The following is a 24,518-nucleotide window of genomic DNA, read 5'->3' as shown; positions in this document are numbered from 1 at the left end:
CCAAGCCAGATGTCAACAGACTTTGAAAATATTTGAGGTGGTACACAAACTTTAACATAAATTCTAAGTAGAAGAAGGGGCATAAATTTGTCAAAATGCTTGATAGAGTTACCTCCTCCTGTGTACAGGCTGGGGTCATAATGGTGAACAAGTGTGCAAAGTTTCAAAGCCAGAAGTCAATGGACTTTGAAAATATTTGAGGTGGTACGCAAACTTTAACATAAATTCTTAGTTGAAAAAGGGGCACAATTTTGTCAAAATGCTTGATAGAATTACCTCCTCCTGTGTACAGGTCGGGGGCATGATGGTGAACAAGTGTGCAAAGTTTCAAAGCCAGATTTCAATGGACTTTGAAAATATTTGAGGTGGTACGCAAACTTGAACATAAATTCTAAGTAAAAAAGGGGCATAATTTTGTCAAAATGCTTGATCGAGTTACCTCCTCCTGTGTACAGGTGGGGGGGGCATGATGTTGAACAAGAGTGCAAAGTTTCAAAGCCATATGTCAATATTTGAGGTGGTACAAAAACTCTTTACAAAAACTTTAACATAAGTGGTTACGCCGACGCCGACGCTCGGGTGACTAGGATAGCTCTCCTTATTCTTCGAATAGTCAAGCTAAAAACCCAGTAACTATTACTAACCATTGATATTTAAGGGAAGAGAGAAAGGGAAAGATAAGACTGAAGTTTTATCATTTTATTGATACATAATAAAAACATGACTTGAACAGCCATAAGCACAATAAAGCTGATGTGTTGGAACATTTAGAATCCTTAACAGAAACAACACAACTAAAACAATAATGTGAGAGTACAATCATAGAAACAGAGATCGAACGGTGTAAAATCATGTAGAATCTGATGCAATTGGTATCATGCATTTATTTTCAAAACGTTGCAGAATATTGCAGTACGGTTATTCAGTGATAACACAACTACATCTACTTTAGTATACAGAAAAAAAAATAGTTCCATTTAATATATATATTTAAAATTGTTTTTTTTTAAACAACCAATCCCAAAGTTTCCTAATATAAAATCATTTAAATCATACATGTATTTAAAACTCGTATTAAAATCAAAAATCTTAAAAAATATGCTTTTACTACTGTTTGCTAATGGAATTATCATTAAGTGATTTGGAATCATAGAATAGCAGCAGAGTTGACTCCACCCCAATCCATGATTGTCTTCTAATGAATTCAGTTTTGAAAGCATCATTATTCTTATTACCCCCAGTAATGATGTAAAAGTTTCATGTGACAAAACTGCTGAATTTGGACTGCCGGACTGAGTTGAAAATAAAATCTTAGGAATTTGGGTGTACAACTAACACAATTTACCAATTGACAACTTTACTGAAAGTGCTGTGAGCGACGAGGCGCAGTGACTTCAAACGCAACTTCAAACCATTTTGAAATGTTGGGTGCGACTAGGGTTTTAGCAAGGATTTAAAAAGGACGGGGTGCTGCAGGAAACATACTGGGTGGTAAGGGAGAAAAAGGGCACATTGAATAAGGCTATGAAGAACTCGAACATTATGAATTTGGCAGAAAATGGTAGAAATTGAAAGTTTTAGACAATATCAAAGAAATATTTGAAAGTCTTGAGCATTTAATTTTATGAAGGCAGAAGGGTACCCAGGGCAGAAGGATGCTACTGAGAAAGGACAGGGTGCAGGACCCTTCCATAACCCTAAAGCTAAAACCCTGTGTGACTGTTCCAGATTAAGTAGTATAACGTGACCTGTCATCAGTGAACAAGTGCAATGAGAAAGTGCTTCATTTTTACCGTTTAACTGTTTGACAAGCAAGTTAATTTGCAAACAGTAGTATAAACATGTACTTCTCATCCACGGTAAGTTATGATCTATCCATATTATAACTTTATGAAACTTACTGTAGATTTATTCAAACAATCTATTTTTTAATGGGAAAGGTCAAAATTTCAATGTTAAAAGAATTAATCACAATTTCTTTTAATTCTAAGATTGTAATACTGTTAAGTTAGCACTCTTGAAGAGGTACTTGTTAAAGTACATAGATAATTGAAATGGAAAAAGTACACAAATTATCACTTGATTGTATTGCAGACTTTAACAACATTCTAAAGGAAACAGGGCAGTATTTCTGCACATTGAACAATACTTTTAAACAAAACAAAATAAAGTAACTGAGTACCCACATAACGGAAAGCTTTGAGTTGAGTTGAGAATGTCAGGAATGTCCGTCCATCAGATCACAGAAACATGAATGATCAACAATTACAACAATACTCCCCCAAAAGCCATGGGGTCAGGGCACACAGCCCGATGGCAGCAGGGTTGGCACACACCCAAATGGCCTCAGGGTCGTGGCAAATGGAACCCCCAGCACAGACCTCCATATACATGATACATTTATAGTCTTCATTGACAAATGCAGTAATCTCATAAATGGGGAATTAACTCCCCTGTACATAAATGCATAATGAAATTGTTTTAATACACTTACAGTCTAAATTGACAGATACAGGAGTATCAATACTAGAGAGTAATCTCCCCTGCACATAGATGTGAAATGAAAAATTATTCTTTTTTTTATACATTTTAACACGTATTTGACAGACACTGTAATCTAAAGGCTGGGCAGCGGCCTTTTAACATAAATGTAGTGACAATATGTCTCCCTTGACACACACGTCTACACATACATACAGTCATTTAAACAAGAGATAGCAAGTCTTCCCCAATACAATAGTAGTAGATTCGTGTGCAATGTTGCATTACTTTTACTCAAAAAAAGAATTACTTGGTCTGAGTATCAGCTGATTTAAACTGTCTTCAATTAGTTATCTTAAACAAAAAATATCAATTGATAACATTTTTTACTTTTTCGCATTAAATCAACTTTGACTGTGGGGGTGGCTATTTTCAAATAGCATTACAATACTTATACTTATTACTGCTTAAAGCACTGATTCCATAAAGTCAGAAAAGAAGATTTCTAAAAGCAACTAACTTTGATACCTCTTGGGATGAATCACTCCTGTTTAATATTGTATCAATATGTAATGAAATAATCAAATCTTATATGGAAAAAAATAATATTGAAGGCGAGCATACCTTGTGTTATAAGGTTTCACTTTTATTCTTTTTGGTAGTTACTTTTTAAAACAAAACTGACTGGCACAAAAAGGTTAATTTTAACATCACATTACTATGTCATCAAACAAATAAAGTGAGGAAAAGAAACATGTCAACAGAGTTCAACAATGGCTATCTCAGATATGGCACAGTTTTCAATAAACTAAAAGGTATTATTACATTAAGCACTTCACATAATGAGAATCATTCATTCACAAATCAGACATCAGATTTTCTTGACAGTGTTAACATTCATTTTGAATATTTTTTGCACCTTCATGGTAAATGCATCTTAGTACTTTGTCAAAATAAATTCAGCTTCATATACCATCTAGCAATGATTTCCTGCTGTCAATGAAAAGACAAATACGACCGTGTTTTTCATTCCATCATACATGTACAAAGTTTCATAATACAGATGAAATCCTCAAATAAATATTGGTGTCAGTTTGCAATTGGTAAACAGTGAGGTATATTATACTACAGGCACAGGGTAAGCGTTATATAAACAGGAATTAGTCAAATTATTGTAACAAGAGCTGTCACAGAGACAGCGCGCTCGGCTATTCCGCCGCTTTTCAGTGAAAGGATTGAAAAGTTTTGGCGAAACATGCACGGATCACTGTTATATTAGATTTCAATGCAATACATGATGTGCGGAGATTTTAACATAAATGTGGTTACATGCAAAATTTTAACCAGAATTTTTTTAAGTGTAATTATAAAGGGCCATTATTTGCAAAACACAGTTATCTAACTTGATTATTCAATTAGGTTGGGTGGTTGAATACCATTGTATAAAGTCTCAATGCAATACATCAAGTAGTTGTTGAGATATTATGTGTGCTAACATGCAAGACTTAACCAGAATTTCTAAGTCGCATAATAAAGGGGCAAAAATTATATAATATGAAAGATAGAGTTATCTTACTTGATTAAATAAGAAGGTTAAATGGTTGGGAGCCTGTGTGTAAAGTTTCAATGCAATACATGATGTATTTGCTGAAGCATTGACTTAAAAGTGGTTACATGCAAAACCGTAACCAGAATTTCTATGTTGAATAAAAAAGGGGCCATTATTTGAATTTAATGCAAACTAGAGTTATCTTACTTCGTTATAAAGTCTCAATGCAATTCATCCAGTAGTTGCTGAGATATTAACCTATGTGTGCTTACACGCAAAACCTTAACCAGAATTTCTGAGTCCAATAATAAAGGGCATTTATTTGCTTTAAATGCAAACTAGAGTTATCTAATTTGGTTAATTAGGAAGGTTGGATGGTTGAGTACCATTGTATCAAGTCTCAATGCAATACCTCAAGCAGTTGCTGAGATATTAACCTATGTGTGCTTGCATGCAAAACCTTAACCAGAATTTCTAAGTCAAATAATAAAGGCCTATTATTTGCATTAAATGCAAACTAGAGTTACCTAACTTGGTTAATTGAGTAGGTTGGATGGTTGAGTACCATTGTATAGTCTCAATGCATTACCTCAAGTAGTTGCAGAGATATTAACCTATGTGTGCTTCACACAAAACCTTAACCAAGGGGTGACGCCGACGCCGACGCTTGGGTGAGTAGTATAGTAGTATAGCTCTCCTTATTCTTCGAATAGTCGAGCTAAAAATGAACCATCTTGATATATTTTCAAACCTACTTATAACCTTCTTGCACCAAACTTATGACTTGGAAGTACACTTGATGAAGATAGAACTATTGCATAACTAACTGTCAGGCACAGTCTTCAATAAGATAAATTACTAGTAAATCCAAATGTTCTGTATATATTGCATGACATATACATTATTCATTACGATAATTACAAGCTTTCTCTTGCTAACCACTGATCAATATGCATGATGCACTCAACTGTGTATAATTCTTAATTGTATTTCTCAGAAGACTAGGCGTCCTCCTACATATCAAGTTTCTATGCCATCTTCCATGTGCTAGTTACAACAAGACGAAACCATTCAGGTTTAAAAACATGTTATCAGAACTGTGCATAAGCAGTACAACATAATGAAACGCTGATTGGCTGCAGATTCAATTAAAAATCAATTCATCAATAGACTTTATTCGGAACTCAAATATTAAAGGTTTTTCTTAGGTTTCAGAACAATGCATTAAACCTGTACATTTACATAAAAGGACTTATGTTTTTGAAGAGCCTTATGAATTTTGAATATACAAAGTGTATGATAACCATAAAAATATCAATAATATTTTCAAAAATTGCCCAAATATTCTGATTTTACCATGGATTTTTTTCATGTCAAAAACTTTATTATTTTTATTGATTGTTGTCATTTTTTTATTCTGAGCAATGCTGTGCAGGATTCCAAAAAATCCCTAATATATTGAAATCCGAATAACGATTATTCATAAGTGAGCATCTAAAGGTGTTCATCATCCTCGGAGAAATCGTCTTCCTGTTTCTTGGTGGGGCTATCGATGTCATCAATATCATCACAATGGACGACCTCTAGCTTTGCGTGGCGTAGAAATTCTCCGGAAAACACGTTCAATTGCGGCAAGCTTAATCTGCAAACAGGAATTGATGTGTATATTTAATTTTCAAAACCTCATGGACATTTCTTACTTAAATTGCTGTTCACATGTCTATGTTCTTCTTAATACTAAATGAACTGCTCTAAAATAATCTCTTAATATAAGTACATTGTATTTATACATATTTGGTTTTACTGGAAGTTAAATCCTTTACCAGTATTATATCATGAGCTTACATAAATGCAACATGTATACTATGTGCTGGCTTATACCAATGAAACTTGCAGAAATATTTGAAGCTACCTAATCATGCATGCAAGCAACTCAAAATCTAGCTAAATATGTATAAAAACACAAACACAAAATAAAAGGCTGACTTTACCTTCCAATCAAGGGAGACCACTGGGCAGATCTCAGTGTAATGGTCGAGATGAAATGTACAATTGCACTAGACACAAGACTATAAATAGCATGTATATGGAGGTCATGTGACAATGGACTGGTCATGTGACTGTTACTGTGCCTGAGGGGAGGATGGAGAACGGGGACTCGAGTTAGCAGACGCCATTTTGTAGCGACGACGCCTGCAATGAGACAAATAATCCTCTGCTTAGTCAGTCTGGCACTTCCTTCCAGGCAGGGCAATGTATAATATTTTTTATCATTTCTGCATTATATGGATTTAATTTTATTGTGGCGATTGGCTATAAACTGAAAGTCTGTATGATACTACGAAGAAAACTAACATTAAAAATTCAAGACAAACATGTACATTATGCTTTAACATATTTCTCCTTACAAGATAACTTACTTGTTCGAACAAGTAGACAAGTTACACATACCAGAAACCCACTTATTTTAGATATTCAAACCAGATTTAGAGGAAAGAATAACATCAAGTTCCAAGTTTAAGTCCAGTCAGGTGACCTCAATGCACAACATTGGTATAAGAAATAAAAATACATCAAAACATTAAAAAGAAATTACAAAGTTACAATTACCAAATACAATGGTGCACAACACAGCAGTATTATTTTGGGAGTGATAAATTGAACACAATTTGAGTGCAAGCATCAGCATCATCAGTCTTTTTAAGAAGAGACATTCTTAAGTGCATTGCCATCTTAAGAAACTTGTCTTTAAATTAATCAAAATGTCATGCTAAAAGCCAATTGAATGAACAGATTGAGACTAATGGACATGTCTAAAAATAATGTGGGAATTTTTTTGCAGAAATGTGCTTGAAGATTTTCTGATTCATATGGCCTTTTATAAATAATGTCATCTTGTCTTAAATGTTTGTAACATATGTATATAAAACCTATATTTAAGGTTATTACAGTAAGACCTAATATTTCCCAATGTGAAAAAATGTACAACACATAATCACAGGCACAACATAAGAAAGAGAATTAAAACACAAGGTTAGGTGTATAAACCCCTACCTGGCAGAATAGACAAGGTTTTTCTTTGGTGCACTACCCATTCCCGGGGGCTTGGGCACTTTCTGATTGAGGTCCAAGGGCGGTACTGGGGTATCAAATACTGGCTCTGAGTTACGGCCTTTCTCCTGCTTGTCACGGGGTGCTGACGATGAGCGTTTACGGGCTTTCCTTTCCTTTTTATCCTTTTCCTCAGGTGATTTTTCCTCTTTAGCTTTGAGACTCTTTTCTTTGTTGTTGTTATCACTGTCATGTTGTTTATTGTCCAAAGCTGTCCCATTCTGTCTAGGAGTGAGGTTTTCCACACCAAGCAGTGTTCTATCATTGTTTGCCTCCTGAAGTGGAGAGCAAACAGGAGATGCTCTAGATCGTTGTTCCTCAATTGTGGTCAGTGATTGCCGTCGCTTGGACTTGTCCTCGGAACGTGAAGATGACCTTCCTCGGTCCCGCCCCTCTCTACTCCTACTGCGTGACCTACGATCTAGACCCGCTATATCGCCATCTGATTTCGTCTTTTCTTTATATAAAAGGTCTATAGGTTTTAACAAATGTCTTGACTTCGCAGGAGAACTGCCAGGGCTATTGGAGTCTGTAGATTTCTTTTCCTTAAGAATTTTATCTAAACTATCAGAGCTTCGCTCTCTTCTAATTGAACTAGAAATTTTACCAAACTGTGTCAATTTTAAATTATTTAACACAGCTAATTTCTTTATATCTGATAAACTTTCTTTATCTTTTAATGATGACTTTGAAGGACTAGTATGAATTTTTGGTACATTGACTCTGTTCCCCATATTTTTGGCAAACTTTTCACTAGCATTCTCCTTAAGCCTATCAGAGAGATTAGAAGGGACACTAAATGCATGAGGTATATTGGAATTGACTTTGTCAAATTTATTTGTCCTAGATTTATCACTAGTCGCAAAAGAAAATGACACATCTCTACTTTCCAAACCCTGACTTTTTTCTTCAACCTTTTCTTTAATATACAACCCTAGCTGATCTTGTGGACTGTCTTCAATATCGTCATCGATGAATATTAAAGAATTTCTCATTGCTTTACTGGCTTCCCTATCATCAAAGTTCATTGAATTTCTAGCATAACTATCCAACTTAAGATCATCCTCATCTGCCAGTGTATGCATGAGGTTTACCTTTTTTGACTTGGCTGTAGATTTATGTATTTTTCCATCAGCCCCTACTTCTTCTGCCTCTTCCTCATTTTCACTGTTTTCTGTGCTAGAGGCAAACCCGGACACCCCCTGCCATTGGCTGGCCTGGGTGAAAGGAGCTGCACGAGTTGCATTCTCGTCCACATTGTCATCACCCATGGTTTGTGTCCGATCGTCTGTTTGCATGACAGCAAATGTGAGTTGAGCTCTACTGATTAAATGCTCTGGGTATGAGTTTTCAACAATATTGCACGAAGGTTCTGACTGGCGACGGGGGACTACCCCAACGTTTCGATCTCTATCACTCATGTTTTCCGGCATACTGAATGCCTTTGGGAGTTCTAGAGTATCTTTGTCTTTTGAAACCTTTTCAAAAGATTTCACTAATTGCTTAACACTATGAGTTTTGGGCTGAGCACTTTCATTCCCTGTTGCTAATGACAGATTTCCTACACCACTGTCTTTCAAAGAAGAAATCCTAGGTTCTATTCCCCTATCAGCACTTGTTCTATTCCCAGCACTTTCAAGCTTATCTATCTGAGGCAAAGTTCGACTCTGTTTGATATTAGCACCATCAATTTTAGCAGGACTAGGTTTCTCTGGCAAAGGTGGCCTTGCATCAGGTTTTGGGTGTTCCGGTTTGGCTGGTTCACTGGTTACAATCTGAACAACACTACCTATGTCAGTATCCTTCAAGTTCTGCTTGCTGTCACTAGCCTTCAATATCCCCTTCAACTGAGTATCCAACTTTGCTAGCTCTTCATTCACCTCAGGCGGCTTTTCGTCTCTATTACCGGTCTTACCATCTATATCAGTATCCTCAACTTTCTCCTTGATTTTCTGTTCTGCAAGGTGTTTTTCTTCACCCTCATTCTGCACCAACTCTATCACAGCTTCTTTCTCCTCCCTCAGTTTGTTGTCCATGTTCTTGTACTTGTTTTCAATAATCTGATCAGCTTCTTGCTTCAGTTTCTTCAGGTTTTCCTCGCCATCGTTCTCACTCAGATTTTCATCAATCACTTCTGTGGCACCATGCAGAGGGTTCAAACTGAAAGATGGATCAAGGTCAGAAAAACACATTTTTCATACTCTTAATATCACTATCTTTCATTACTTAACTTTTATCAAATTATATTAACTGACTTTCTACAATGTTTAAATGTTTAAATGACAGATCCCAGTACATTAATGCAACCAAACATTAACATGTATCATAAACTGTGTGATGTTAGTGATCAGCCTGGCATTAGTGATATTGCAAACGATTCATGATCGCAGTTTCACATTATTTGTTTCATTATTTATATTTGAACCACAAAAATGTTGAGTTTCAGAATACCATGAATTGTTTTATGACAAATATATATGATGACACAGGATATGAATAATATTAGAGATTATGTTAAGAGAGCATACATTATTAGCATTTGTTTTTCATTTTTTATCACTGAAAAGTGTTCTATCACTTATAAAGTGTTAATAAAGCTGTTAAATGATAACACTGCTGAGGAAGAAGGTTAAATTATATATTTAAAATGTTCCGAAATAAATCTTCAGTTTTCCAAAATATTATAAAAAGAGGCTCACCCAATGCCAGGAGACTGTTTCATGCCAAGGGGCGGAGATGTGGTGGTTGTCGTAGTGATGGAACCATCTGCGTACACTTTCTCCCAATCATAAGGGTCGCCCTCCTTGACATTCTTCCGTCGCATACACTGCTCAAACAGGTTCTGCAGGAGCATGTAATCTGGCTTGTCAAAGTAGTCCAGGGAGTTGAGGTGGTTGAGGAGTTCCCGGAATTCTGAGGGCATGTTCTTGAGAAGCAGGGCATTGTCATACTTCTCTTTCATAATGCCGACCTGTTCCTTGTCCTTGACCTTACGCCATGGCAACTGGCCAGAAACAAACTCTACCAGCATGTAGAACAGCGACCACAGATCATCATGGCGACCCATCTCCTGTAATAATCAAAAATGCTTTGTCAACTCATTTATCATGCATCATTCTACTATTGTCAAAATATTTGGGTTGTTTGCTAACTGAGACTTTTAGATTTTAAATAGCAGAGAATACAGCTCTTTAAAGACATATTGATCACTGGACATCTGTTCACTCACAGCTGAACTATAGATTAAAATGAGGGTGATTAGTTTTTTTCGTTCTTGGCTGAATGTAACAGAAGCACTAAGTGGCACACTTCATCCATTTTGTTCTTGAACTTGAGCCTCATGATGAATAAGACTTGAAAATTGATGTAAAAATGTTGCCTATAAAACACATTATTTCTAGGACAATAATGGATTCCTGTCCGTAAATTGTGCTTCCTTTAAAACATAATGTCACTGAGTTAATTTATTTAGTAAAATATTTGAACATAAAATGGATTGATGAAAAAATAATGCAAAGCAAATGCAATATGATCTTATCACAGGAAAGAAAATGATGCTGTTGGCAATTCTATACCAATCATGTTGAGATATGAAAAGGAGACTTAAGAAAAAAAACAGCATATTTATGCATAATGCAACTAGTAGGGCATTCTGGAATTAAAGCTATACCATCTTGCCAAGTCAGCTGAATATTCTATAACATTTATGGCATCTCTACAAGAATATCCTAAAATAACTTAACAGAACATTCAATTAAAAACAGCTAGCAGGTCAATAAGTCTACTGCGTAATAAGATACTGACAGGCTTTATAATACAATGATGACAGAGCTGTTTCATTGGAAAACATTTAATATGCAAGAACTTTGCCAATAACTGAAGCTGACAGGCATTTGTATGTCTGCAAAAGATTAAAAACATTATCAGTCTCTCGATTAAATATACTAGGAAGCTTTAAACTTGATGGACATTCAAATATAATGGAAACAAATTGTCATCTTTTATCTATAGATTATGAGATGACATTATGTATGAATTGAAATGTGCACATTACACACTAAATAATTTACAAGATAATGGGTATAAAAATGTATAAAATAATATAGAAATATTCTCCAGGGTATTGAGCTTAAAAAGTATCAAGTTTTCTTAAACAATTATCACAACTGACTTCATGAAATATGCAAAAGCAGGGCACTAACAGCCACAGGATGCTACAACACAGTACAGCAGCTTCTATTAACAATTAGTGTTTTCTGTTTGAAATAATTAGCAAGACATACAGTTGTCAGGTGAGGTGATTGATTATTTGATTGGTAAATAACATCATACAAGTCATTACCAAATAGAAGGGTAAAAGCACAAGTATTGGAAACTTCAACCATGTGTCCTTCCCCGAGGCTAACCTTGTTTTTGTGAGCGTTGACAGAGGCATATCTGACAGTGCCCCTGAAGCCTGCAGCTGCCCGAGGAGGTCGGACTTCACCGGTGGGGGTTGTGTACTGGCGCGCAAGCCCGTAATCTAACATGAACACTTTCTTGGTCTGGTTTTGAAGTCTGCCCATTGCAAAGTTGGACTGAAAAAGAACAATACACTTTTCAAATATAACTAGAGTGGAACAAACAAAGTACTACATATAAAGTAAAGTGTATATGTAAGCATCGAAAGTAACATAAACAGCACTGCTGTCTTACCTATTACACATCTTGAATTTATCAGCAACATAATTGTAACCACTCAAGAAAATAATTCACCGGTTTAGTGCAAGACCACAATATAGAAATACAATGTGTTACAAGAACCTTGCGTTGAACTCTCAAATTTCACTTTGAACAGATAAAATGCTCAAGAGACTTACAGGTTTGATATCTCTGTGTAAGAAGCCCACATCGTGTATAGCCTCAATGCCTCGAAGGATCTGGGAACCAAGTCGGAGGGTGGTACTCAGTGTGAAGCAGCCCTTTGGTTGGCTCCTGCGCAGCTCAGCTAGGTTTTTGCCTTGCAGAGACATGACAACATAGTTGTAGTGCTCATTACGACCACATCCAATAAACCGACACACATGGTCACGACCTGGAATGGGATAATTATATAAGATGCTTAAAACATATACATATATATATATATATATGCTGTATCAACCAAAAGACATTTGCTAGATTTTCATATTTGATAGCTATTGACTGCCAAACGAATTTCTTTATATATGATATACAACAGCCGCAAAGCCCTTTTGAGAAATCAATGAATCATGTAATATCAATCTAAAACAACGTAACATTATAAAACATGTTACGCATTATCAATAGCTTTAAATTCATTTAAATCCTGCTCGAGATGTCACACAATGAAGGCATAATTCTGTAACTTCCTTGCCTTGTAGTTTCTTTAGGACAGCGACCTCCATTTTGAGGACCTGTTTTGGCTGCTTGGCGGACTCAAGCTTCAAGGCAACGGGCTCCTTGGTGACCGTGTCTAAGCCCTCGTAGATCTCCCCAAACCCTCCACCACCTACCTTCCGCACCTGGAATGGACAAAATTTAACATACTTAAAATATACAAGGTCTGCACTATACTTTACTCTCCATATGTTAATGGACCTAAATAAAACTGACATCTATCATAAATAAATAATAATTGGAAAAGCCAGCATAGAACCAGCCCAATCTATTCTTGCACACCGGACTGGAATTTCTGGTGAAAGTAAGCATGTTGAAATACTCAAATTGAATCCCCAATGCCAGATGATTCACGCACATTAAGACGCCACTTCTTATTTTTTTAAATGTATTTCAATAGAATGCAATTGATATATTTCTACAAGAAATTAAATCACAAATGAAAAAAAATCGAAATATTCTTAGACAGTTTGATCTATCTAAACGTATGCATATCTTTGTCTACATATAATTATGCTAAATTGCTAAAGTAAAAGTCATAATGAACTTTTAAACTTAAGTCAACTCCATAATACCGGTAATATCCTATACAATAGTTACACAGTTTGTGGAAAATATTGCTTTTCATCACATATCTAAAAGGACAAAGTACAATCTGTTTAAACATATGCATCTTTTTGTCTACATATATAATGCTTCATGAATTCTTCTTTTCATAGGTGTATTGTCAGAAATTTAATCTAATGTATAATGTCTCAATTTGTTATATGAAGTAATGTACAATGTGTCCTGGGCTGGTCCTCTTATCATGAATAAATTGAGTTTGAGGGTTTTTTTAGTACACAACATACACTATTTGTGAAAAGGTACAAATATGTGTTCTTTAGCCAATTTTTACACAAATGTTTAAATTAAGGTATACATAGAAAAGATCATAACGTTTCCAGTTCGGATTGAAAAAAGCTGCTGCGTCAGCAGTAACTTGGTAAGTCTTCTGTATGGAATGAATTGTGGGATTGATGTCATTATCGGGGTATGGTTAAAGTGTGTGGAATCTGAATGACTCCATGCATACTTTGGCCAGCCCAACTGCGTTCATATCCCTGATAATGACATCAATCCCGCAATTTATTACTTATATTTATACCAATAGTTCATGATTTCATTCAAAAATTGTTAAAAAAAATACTTCATTTCATTTAAGAAAAACAGTAATCCTTTCTTGCCCATTCTGTAAATAGAATGACCTGACTGTAACCGGAAACATTTTGTCAAATGATGTCACAATAACGTGGGAAAAGATCAACCACTTGAGACACTTTTAAACGTAATGAAAACAATACAGTTAACATATCATTAATTAACACTTTCCCAGTGTTGATTTGATTTTTACAGGATCTGCTGACACAACACAAACAATGACAAGATTTTCATGTATATTGTTATGCGATGATTCGCGAACCGAAGATGTTGCATTCATCGCATGATAACTGCAATTGCAGAAAGGCAGTTCTTTAAGAAATGGAAGATGAGGTGTAAATATACATGATTGATAGATATTACCATATTTCAGCTTTTATTTGAACAGATGTATGAACTTCCACCTTGTTTAAACAAGTTCTTTGTATGACATTTTTTTTTTGTAATTAGCAGTGTGAATTTAATACATAACCAGAGATGGTAGATTATTTTTTAAAACACTAACCACTTTCCATCTGTCCTTTACGACCTGACCGGCCTGCAAAAGGTCTTCAGTTGTCATGGTAACTCTTGCAGGTCACGGTCCTTTCAGCCAATCAGAGCCTCACATCATGTCATCTGACTTCTGTCTCGACCAATCACACACTCTTTTTATAACAATCTCATCCTCTATTTTATTTCCATGGTTACGCTGAAATTACAAGCAAACAAATATTTAAATAAAATAAATGATAGTATAAATAACTTCTGTCTAAAAAGTAATCATAGATAACAATTCTTATTACAGACATTCAAGTAACCAAACACTACAGCGGCTCAGACTTTTAATAACACTACAAATATAGATTCCCTTCATGTAAAAAGTGAAGTCAGACTAATAATATTCAGGTGAACAAATAATGCAAAAGTCAAACATACAGCAGCAAAACAGGAAGAGATAATAATTCTGGCTGTAGTAACCAGGAAGGCTTAATACAGTTCAAGACCTGACATCTCATATAACTGTCTAGTATGGCCTGAATTGGATTTAATGAGAAGAAAACATTTTCAAGTTGGAGGAGCAAAACGTCAAAGGCTGAAGCATTGATCTAGGAATTCGTTAGTAATTTGCTGGTCAATGGCAAGAATTATTTACCAGAAACTTTAAGCAAATCTTCATTAACTCCGATAAGACATTAAGACATAGTTAATATATATTTAAGGGAATGTTTTTATTCATCTTTAAAGGGGCTGTACTCTGTATGATAAAATAGCGAAAAAAAGAAGAAAATTGTCGAAAACTGACAAAAACTTGGCATCTATGTGTACAATGCATTGAAACTTACTAACTGAAGTACCACATTGTTTACAATTTATTTAAGTTTAGCAGTTATTTCGTATTTTTCCATTAAAAAAGATTACTGGGTATGTCTACCAGGTAAAATTAATTCCTTATGCCTGATTGCCTAGTCGGTGTTATCACGTGATATTACCGAGGTAGGTATATAGCTTAATTATGTCACCCAATTAGAGTAAGCCGTTGTATCTCAGTGGATACGATGCTGGACTGCAATTTTGGCGACACGGGTTCGAACCCGGTCTCTGACACATTTTTTTTTTTTTTTTTTTGGAACTTTTTTTTTACAATTATGATATCAAAGCGTAACACATTAAATTAGATAATTGCCCTGAGATTCGTTACAGAAAAAAACTTTTTTTGGTGCCAATCTGGTGTACAGTCCCTTTAAGACATAGCACTACAGTCAAACCTGGTTGAACGGTCACCTCCTTTAAATGGCCACCTGCCTTAACGGGCCACTCCAAATTCCCCCCCGTACGTTTTTACTACATAATGTACGTGCATTAAGCGGCCAACTGTCTAACGCGGCCACGGCCACTAATTTTTGTCCCCATGAAGCCATATAAACACTAATTAGCGGCCACTAATCCCTTGTCACTGAACCTTCCGCTTATAAATTTTTCCAATACACAGCTTTAATTGGGTACAGAAGTTTACGGAAAAGAACGACGGCCTCGGGAATCTCCGTCATCCAATGAAAATGAATATTGCATCACACGATTGCCATGCGTGTTTACTCATCGAGAAATCATGTTTATTACACGTCGGCGAATGGTTTGATCAGAATTGACACAATTAATGACACAATTAATAAGATAATTAAATAATTACGAAGATAATTATTAAATACCGACAAAAACACCGGTTTTTATGAGTTCACAGTTTGCATTGTCACTTTAATATCATTTTTCAAAGTGCACGGATTTATATTTCTACGAACGGATATTTACAATGCATTGTTCTTGATATGTTTTTACCTTTGATTATGGCTGAAACTAAGACTAATCGAAAGTGTTTGACTCTAAAAGAACGTGTCGAGTTTATAAAGTTATTAGAAAACGGCCGTAGTGCAAGAAGTGTTGCCAAGGAATTTAACTGTGGAAGGACTCGAATCAATTTCTTACGCGTAAGCGTGACATGTGTAGACTGATATGTGGTGTGTTTTGTTTATAACTTGTATCAACATTTATCTATTGTATTTTATTTATAAATTTGAAATAAATTTATTTTATCTATACAAATGTATTTGTATTCAGCCTTCTTCAATAATATTGATACAGATGTTACTGATTGTGGTGTGAGGTGGTGGTTAAGATACATACTCCATCTCTTAATAAAGCTAAAGGCCGAAATGTCAAACCTGGATTAAGTGGCCACCTGTCTTAAGCAGCCACTTTGATCATTTCCCCACTTAATACAGGTTTGACTGTACAATGCAATATCCTTTTACATTTAAAACGCTAAGCTTAGATGATATTCTGTGCTGTATGATTTTTTCCTTTATATCTATATTGTTATGATTGCCTCTTAACTTTCTTCCATTCCTTTAAGTTCACATTACGAATAGCCATTTGCAAACAAGGCACAAATTTGGGATCTTATATTCCTTTAATACGATTCCTTGTAACAACCGTAAAACTGACCAAGGTTAAATTTACACCGCAATTTCTTGTCCAAAATTTACTGGTTAACCCCAATACCATATTTACCACAGTTTTATTATGTGTTAAGCTTGTTCCCTGACCTGTCCACATTTAATCCTCACAGACAAATCCTAGCACTAAAGCTGAAAATACTGCACAATAAACCTCTCTTCAATGCTAGTAATCAGCATCATACAAATGGCGGATAAAGGTTTTCCCAAGAAGTATGGCCTCTAAATCAATACGCTACTCAATTTCCGAACGAACTTATGGTATGGAAAACAAAATAAAATCCAATCATCAACAGTCTGCAACACTTGGCCGATAATCAATAGGGACAAATGAGGCACACATTACTAAGAAAATCTGCCCCAAGTAGTTATCCTTTGGAGTATATTTCGGAAATTACGAGGGAAATTGGTCATTGCCCCGTGTCTCATGGATGTTGTGGACATTTTGCCACAGTTATGAGACCATTAGCTCCCATGGCGGGGCACTAGACAGTGGACAATTGCAAGTTAGGTTATCATCTTGTTTATGCTTAAATAAAACACCAAAGGGTTAATCACTACTTATTTATTAATATATTACTGGCAAAATGCTTTCAATGGAGCAAACATTTTGTTTTTTATATATACAGGCGTATCATCAGATATATTCAATATGCTTAATAAACACGGAATCGTTTAAGTATGCTGGTTAAGTCCTGGTTCTAACAAGAAATAAGATGTAAAATGTCCATGCCAGTAACTCCAGTATCACTCTTAACAGCTTCACAAGACGTTGGAAATATTTAAACTAAACATGCAAAGGAGACATTTTTACTGACACATGACAATTATTAGGGTACAAATGTTATTTCATCTCTTTAGCTCCCATCACCATGGAAATGGACATTAATAGTTCATGCTGTCATGTTGTTAACATGTCATGCAACTTTTTCATTAAATCTTGCTTTGCCATTGTTTGATTTTTTGAACATACAGTTGAAAGCCATTATGTCAAACTCTGTTATCTTGAATTTCTTATTATGTCAAACTTTTCTCCCCAGTCCCATATTTATTCCTTCTATTTCTATATAAAACAAGTCCGCTCTTATGTCATTTTTTTATCTTGAATAACCTCTATAAAAACTATTAATGTCATAATTCAGGCCAAGTGGTCGAATTTCCCTAATTTCCTTCATTCTTTACGTCAAACTGCAGGTCAACTGTTCAGTTTGATGCTACATTTTTGTATTTTGGTTACCGGTATATGTTCATCATCTGAAAGTATTTCCAAGAGGTCCCGATGACATCGACATAACAGGTTTCAACTGAATATGCATAACTGAGTATTACTTGATGGCTAAACACAATATACAAGAGGGCCAATATGGCGCCATATTGCTCTCGAGAGTACCTAGATAAACTAGGGAAGCAAGCTTTTGCCAAGAAATTTATTGGTTCCCAGGGAATTCATTGGTTGCTTATGTAACCAGAAGGAGGTTGCTCAAAGAAAGTTATTGGTAGGGAGGTCCATGGTTGCTAAGGAATCAGATGGTTATTAGGGAAGAAAGCCAAGAAAGATGATTGTTGCTAAGGGAAGAGATGGTTACTATGGATACAAGCTGCTAAGATATTTACCTAGAAAAAAAATGTTGGCAAGAAAGTTTGTGGATGCTATGGTCAGGTTGAAGATTGCTAAGTAATGGTTTCTAAAGAAATAAGGTGATATAGAGAAAGTTGGTGAAAGATCACTAAACAAATCAACATAGGGAATATCTCAGCTTTGGGCACTTGAGTTTTTGATGAAAAGGGTTCTTAATTATTTTCCTTATATAAGTCAATGTTAAACACATGGCAGGACAGGGCAGACATTGTCCCAGGAGCATGAATTGAACCTGGTAGAGAACCACTAGGTAATGCTTATAATGTAAATTAATTTAAAAAATAAACCTTATTTAACTGTTCATAAAACACCATCTTCTGGCAGCCATGTTTTTTCCCCCTTCACTTAAAGGAATTAAGTAGATGGTAACACAAGAAATATTTCTATGATTTGGATTTATAATGATGTGAGCCGTGTCTGATAAAAAGACTATGTTTATCATGTAGTCCTAAGGTAAAACTAGACCCGCCTGACAGCCATGTTTTTTATGAACCAACATGGCTTGAAGGAATTTGGTAGAGGGTCATCCAAGGAACATTTCTCTGAATTTATTTTGAAATTGTACCACACTTCCTAAAGAGATTTTCAAAAAAATAACAACATATAGTGAAACAACATGGCTTGAAGAATTTTGGTAGAGAATCATTTCTGTGAAATAATTTTGAAATCTGGTCAAAGGTTTCTAAGAAGGTTCCCAAAGCTTGCTTTGCATGTTGCTATTATGAGTATAGTAATCAGAGTTCTGCATGGAACCACTTTTTTGAAGGAATCCTAAAGAGGACCAGCCGAGGAACATTTCTGTTAAGTTTGGTTGAAATTGTTGCAGTGGTTTAGAAGAACATGTTGTTTGAAGGAAAATGTTAATGATGGATGGACGATGATGGTCAGTGACCTATCAGTGATCACAATAGCTCAACTTTAAGCATTTCATGCTAAGATGAGCTAAAAATAGGAGAAACCTCCCAGACCGTCTTGCTATCACAAAGCCCTCATACTGTGTAGATCAATGCATGTAGTAAATGCAACAACATGGGCAGTACTCGGAGAAGTGGGCTATATCATATCAGGCAATTCTTCAGAGACCAATGAATCATAGTGGACATTTTGAAGAAATTTCTAAGTAATCCAATTTCTTGAGAAAACCTTGCAATAGATCTTAGTGGGAACTTGACACTGGATGACATGTCTCGAGAATCAAACATAGTTAAACAAACTGATACTCAAGAACATACAATTGCCTTGGAAAAGGGGAGGAGGTTTTTAACAGTTCTAATCAATCAGATGGCGCTTGAATGGTCTCTTTCTTCTAGGAAATACATCGGTCCAGACAAGACATGGCTGAATAAATGTTTGCAATACATTAATATTACAAAACTTGGACAAATTTTCAGCACAGAAAAATCGATAAAATTTTTTACTATATAAACGTCATAAACATTGAATATAAATGTTTATGGAAGTCATATTCACAGCAATATGTCCCCTATGCATTGTTATCAGAACATAAAAGTAAGCACAATTATATTGGATTTGACTAAGGTACCTTTGGGAACAGGCATGCTAGAAGCTCTATGGCCAAAACAAGATATGACATTCACCATTTTTAATCAACACCATAAAACTTGTTTTATCACATCTCATTTCTAGTTTGGAGTGTAATACAACCACAAAATAATTTCAATTTTTGCACTTGTGTAATATAACGTGACGTATTTCACCCACTAATTCTGCATCAAACTTTTTACCAAAAATAGGAATACAAAATTGTATGAAAGCTCGTCACAAGCTTCTTTTTTTTTTGTTACACAAATGTTTGTATTAATTGGTATATCATGATCCTATAAATAATTTCAAATGTTTCCAATTTATATTTATATATCTGGGAACAAGTAACTGTTGCTCTATAATGAAATCAATCCACTAAATGATACTTGGAACAACTTTCTGTGAAGTAACAACGGAAATGGGGAGAAAACCATGTGTCAAGTATGGTAGCTAACACTGAATAATTTGGTTCCAGATGTCTGTTAAAGATAGCTGCCAATTCATATCAATAAGTTTAAGGAATATTAACTGCACATAAGCTAGTTCTTTGATATCTACATTAACCATAATGTTGAACTTTTATGTCTGACAATATCATATAATTTTTAAAAGGTATTTGCTTGCTGTTTACTTATATGTAAAAAAATGACCAGAAGTAAAAACAAACATTGAGTTAATGAGTTATTATCGTTCCCTTCATTTCAACAGACATAACATGAACTATAGGCCAAAAAAACTTTTTTGTGACATATTTGGTAAAACCTATTAATTTTCTCTTTCTTTCTACAAAACCCTTTCAAATGCCGGGGTAATACAAAAATACTATGGGGTCAGTCTACTCATCATGCAACCAGAACTCCCATAAATATGAGCTGGATACCTTAACATCTTCAAGACAATGTACATATGCTTGTGCCAATACAGGACTATATACCTTAACATCTTCAAGACAACGTACATATGCTTGTGCCAATACAGGACTATATACCTTAACATCTTCATGACAATGTACATATGCTTGTGCCAATACAGGACTATATACCTTAACATCTTCAAGACAAGCCCTGAAGTTATGTATGATGGTATCAATACAAGCACAGGCATGCTTATTCCATTTTTAGGCAACAGTAAGAAGTCCCTGAAGGTGCTCAACCAGGGTCCAGTCTTGTAATGTCTCTATAAACAATTTGTTAAACAAACAAACATATTGATGTCTACAGAAATATCAATTAGGGTGTTCTTTGATCAAAATGTCTTCCGAACTCTTCAAACTAATATCAAATGCTATTTTGTCATCTACAATGAGGAAAACAGTACATTTGGGCAACAAGTCTAAAATCAAACATACATGTAGTATGTAAGGAAGAGATCATGAATATTTATACCTCCTTAACATTGCATTCTCTCAAAAATTTCATGGCATTTATAAGTGTTTAGTTTAACTGTAATATATAACAATACAACAAAATGGTATAATGTATTCTATATGCATATATTTTTATATACACTACAGGAAAAGTTCATGTTTCTGTCTGCAATCAATAGTTTGTGAAGATGGAAACATGATTTACGCGATTCAATAAACCTTTAAAGTGCGTTTACGCAAAATGCAAATTTTTAAAGCACTAGTACATCAAACAGACATTTCCGTTCCCTTCCCAATTGCAGCCATTAGGTTATTGCGGAATTAGGTTGCCATAAAGAATTCTCAAGAGGGTTACACCGTGATTGATCATCTAGTATTTATTTGGAAATCACAGCAGAGTTCAATTATATTTAGCTAGAAATAAACTTTTCAATTTGTCAGAATTTAATATCAACATAAAACATATTTGTCCAGATATCAGGTGGAAAAGATTTAAAATGAACCAACATGTCTTGTGTATTACATAATTGAACCGGAATCTGAATTAATAGACGTGAACAGATGATGTCTTTAAATCTGATAGCTTTTTATCTTTTTTAACAATTAATATCAGTTTGTATATACAGCTACAAATAAGTACAGAACTGTGAACAAATATTTCTGAAAAATGAAAATTTATCTCATGACATCAACATACACGATGGAGATGACTTCAAGACAACAGCTTGATACATTTTCTTTCAGACAAACAAGAAATCGAAGTTAACAAAACTAAATCTCTTTAAACTGCATATTTAAGATCATCCTTATTCAATGCTTTCACAACAAGAAATGGCAGACAGGCATCAGCACTAGGCACCATAGTACTCCTTAGCCTGAGTTAACATATCTGGCAGACAGGCAAAAGCACAAGGATATGATATATGGTACTCCCTAACCTCAGTTAACATATCTGGCAGACAGGCAAAAGCATGAGGATATGACATATGGTACTCTGTAACCTCAGTTAACATATCTGGCAGACAGGCAAAAGCACCAGGTGACATATGGTACTGCCTTACTTCAGTTAACATATCTGGCAGACAGGCAAAACCACCAGGTGACATATGGTACTGCCTTACTTCAGTTAACAAATATCTGGCAGACAGGCAAAACCACCAGGTGACATATGGTACTCCATAACCTCAGTTAACTTATCTGGCAGACAGGCAAAAGCATGAGAATATGACATATGGTACTCCGTAACCTCAGTTAACATATCTGGCAGACAGGCAAAAGCACCAGGTGACATATGGTACTGCCTTACTTCAGTTAACATATCTGGCAGACAGGCAAAACCACCAGGTGACATATGGTACTGCCTTACTTCAGTTAACAAATATCTGGCAGACAGGCAAAACCACCAGGTGACATATGGTACTCCATAACCTCAGTTAACTTATCTGGCAGACAGGCAAAAGCATGAGGATATGACATATGGTACTCCGTAACCTCAGTTAACATATCTGGCAGACAGGCAAAAGCACCATGTGAAATATGGTACTGCCTTACTTCAGTTAACATATCTGGCAGACAGGCAAAACCACCAGGTGACATATGGTACTCCGTAACCTCAGTTAACATATCTGGCAGACAGGCAAAAGCACCAGGTGACATATGGTACTGCCTTACTTCAGTTAACACATCTGGCAGACAGGCAAAACCACCAGGTGACATATGGTACTCCATAACCACAGTTAACATATTTGGCAGACAGGCATCAGCACCAGGTGATATATGGTACTCTCTAACCTCAGTTAACATATCTGGCAGACAGACATCAGCATCAGGTGATATATGGTACTCTCTAACCTCAGGTAACATATCTGGCAGTCAGGCATTAGCACCAGGTGATATATGGTACTCCCTTACCTAAGTTATGTATGTGGCAGACTAGCTGGCATCAGCACCATTTGACATTTGGTTCTGAGGTTAGGAATGAAAAAAGAAATAGTGACAAGGATCAATTCTCATTTACAGTTAGTTATACCACCAAGGAGAGATTATCACTTCCTCACATAAGAATTGAGCAAAATGGCAAATGACAATTGGCTACCCCAATCAAAACTGCTAATTTGTCAAAAAAGCATAAAGGGTACATGTACAGAAGTACCTCACGTTTTAGATGATGTTTACACATCTCCTGTGTACACGATTTAAAATAATCATAATAGATGGTGACTGCCTCACAATATGTCAGGTCAGAAAGTTCTTCAAATTCTACAATGCCATTCCATTGAAAATACCAGCATGTAAATGCAATGCAGGACAATGTTATTTCTCTCAATATCTTAAAGAAATTAGATACTTTTAACAGATGCATTCCAAACCCTTCCTAAGGGACATTCAAAGACAGTGTGGTGTTCCTGGGCTTTCACATCTGCCTAAAATATTCTTCACTACAAAAATCCATAATTCTTCCAGTTGTTGACAGTAACTGTATGGCAAAAACTAGTTGTGTTTAGAAATATTATTGTAATCATGGAATACATAGTAGCAAACAATTAAATGCAAGCTTACCAACTGCGTCAAAAGTGAGGTAGAGCTTTCTTAATCCAATCTAAACAAGAAACTTTAGTAGAAAAAGGCACCCACTTATGAATAATGACCAACTATCTAATCACAATTTAATAGCCCAAGAAGAAGCTGGATCTATAGATGTCTTCCATAAAAGAACATGGCTCTGCCAGACATTTGAAGCATGGTCTATAGACTGCATCTCTATACCAGTCAGGAGATGACGTAAGGAGGCTGCATTGTACGCCCTAACAGAAAATCAATGTTGGGAATAAACATACCAGAAGCTCAGCAGACATTGTTGGCGTGGAGGATGCTCTTGTTCAGTTATGATGTCCAATAGTACATCACTAAATCAAGATTATTTAAGATAACCAAATTCATGAATAATTTTAAATCATAAATTATAAATAATCACCCAAAAATATTCACAAATCAGGCAGACACAACATATTTAACCTTAATACAGAAATGGTATGCCTTTCCTTTTCAGTGCTGCAATAAGACAGTTCAAAGAATTTAAGATGTTTAGCTTTAATTGCTAGTAGGCAGGAAGTATGTATTGCTGTAAGTCCTTCTGATACAGCTGCGTAGCTGCCTATACTCGAATACGCAGCTGAATCCACATATTCTGACAAAAAGAACAAGAGGCCCAAGAGGGTCTATGCTCTACTGGAA

The 24,518-nt window shown here is 35.4% G+C and overlaps 1 protein-coding gene across 4 annotated transcripts in view; it reads right to left on the bottom strand.

Moving 5' to 3' along the window:
- Positions 1–684: 684 nt before the first annotated feature.
- The window catches only part of LOC128207820 (uncharacterized), a 31,551-nt gene continuing 7,717 nt past the window's right edge, over positions 685–24,518 (bottom strand). For 3 of the 4 annotated variants that reach the window (XM_052910964.1, XM_052910963.1, XM_052910966.1), the window contains exons 2-8: positions 14,247–14,432; positions 12,519–12,666; positions 12,001–12,215; positions 11,548–11,718; positions 9,841–10,211; positions 7,085–9,301; positions 685–5,672 (exon numbers count right to left, since the gene is read on the bottom strand). In XM_052910964.1, the coding sequence (XP_052766924.1) occupies positions 5,525–5,672; positions 7,085–9,301; positions 9,841–10,211; positions 11,548–11,718; positions 12,001–12,215; positions 12,519–12,666; positions 14,247–14,303 (3,327 nt within the window). In that variant the 5' untranslated portion in view covers positions 14,304–14,432 and the 3' untranslated portion in view covers positions 685–5,524. Of the gene's footprint in view, positions 5,673–6,021; positions 6,224–7,084; positions 9,302–9,840; positions 10,212–11,547; positions 11,719–12,000; positions 12,216–12,518; positions 12,667–14,246; positions 14,433–24,518 lie in introns of all 4 variants that reach the window. The other variant, XR_008256765.1, reaches the window with a different exon arrangement.

The sequence above is a fragment of the Mya arenaria genome, chromosome 11 (assembly GCF_026914265.1).
Source record: "Mya arenaria isolate MELC-2E11 chromosome 11, ASM2691426v1".
Taxonomy (NCBI): Eukaryota; Metazoa; Mollusca; class Bivalvia; order Myida; family Myidae; genus Mya; species Mya arenaria.
Note: the sequence above shows the minus strand (reverse complement) of the source record. Positions and strands in the feature narration are given on the sequence as shown.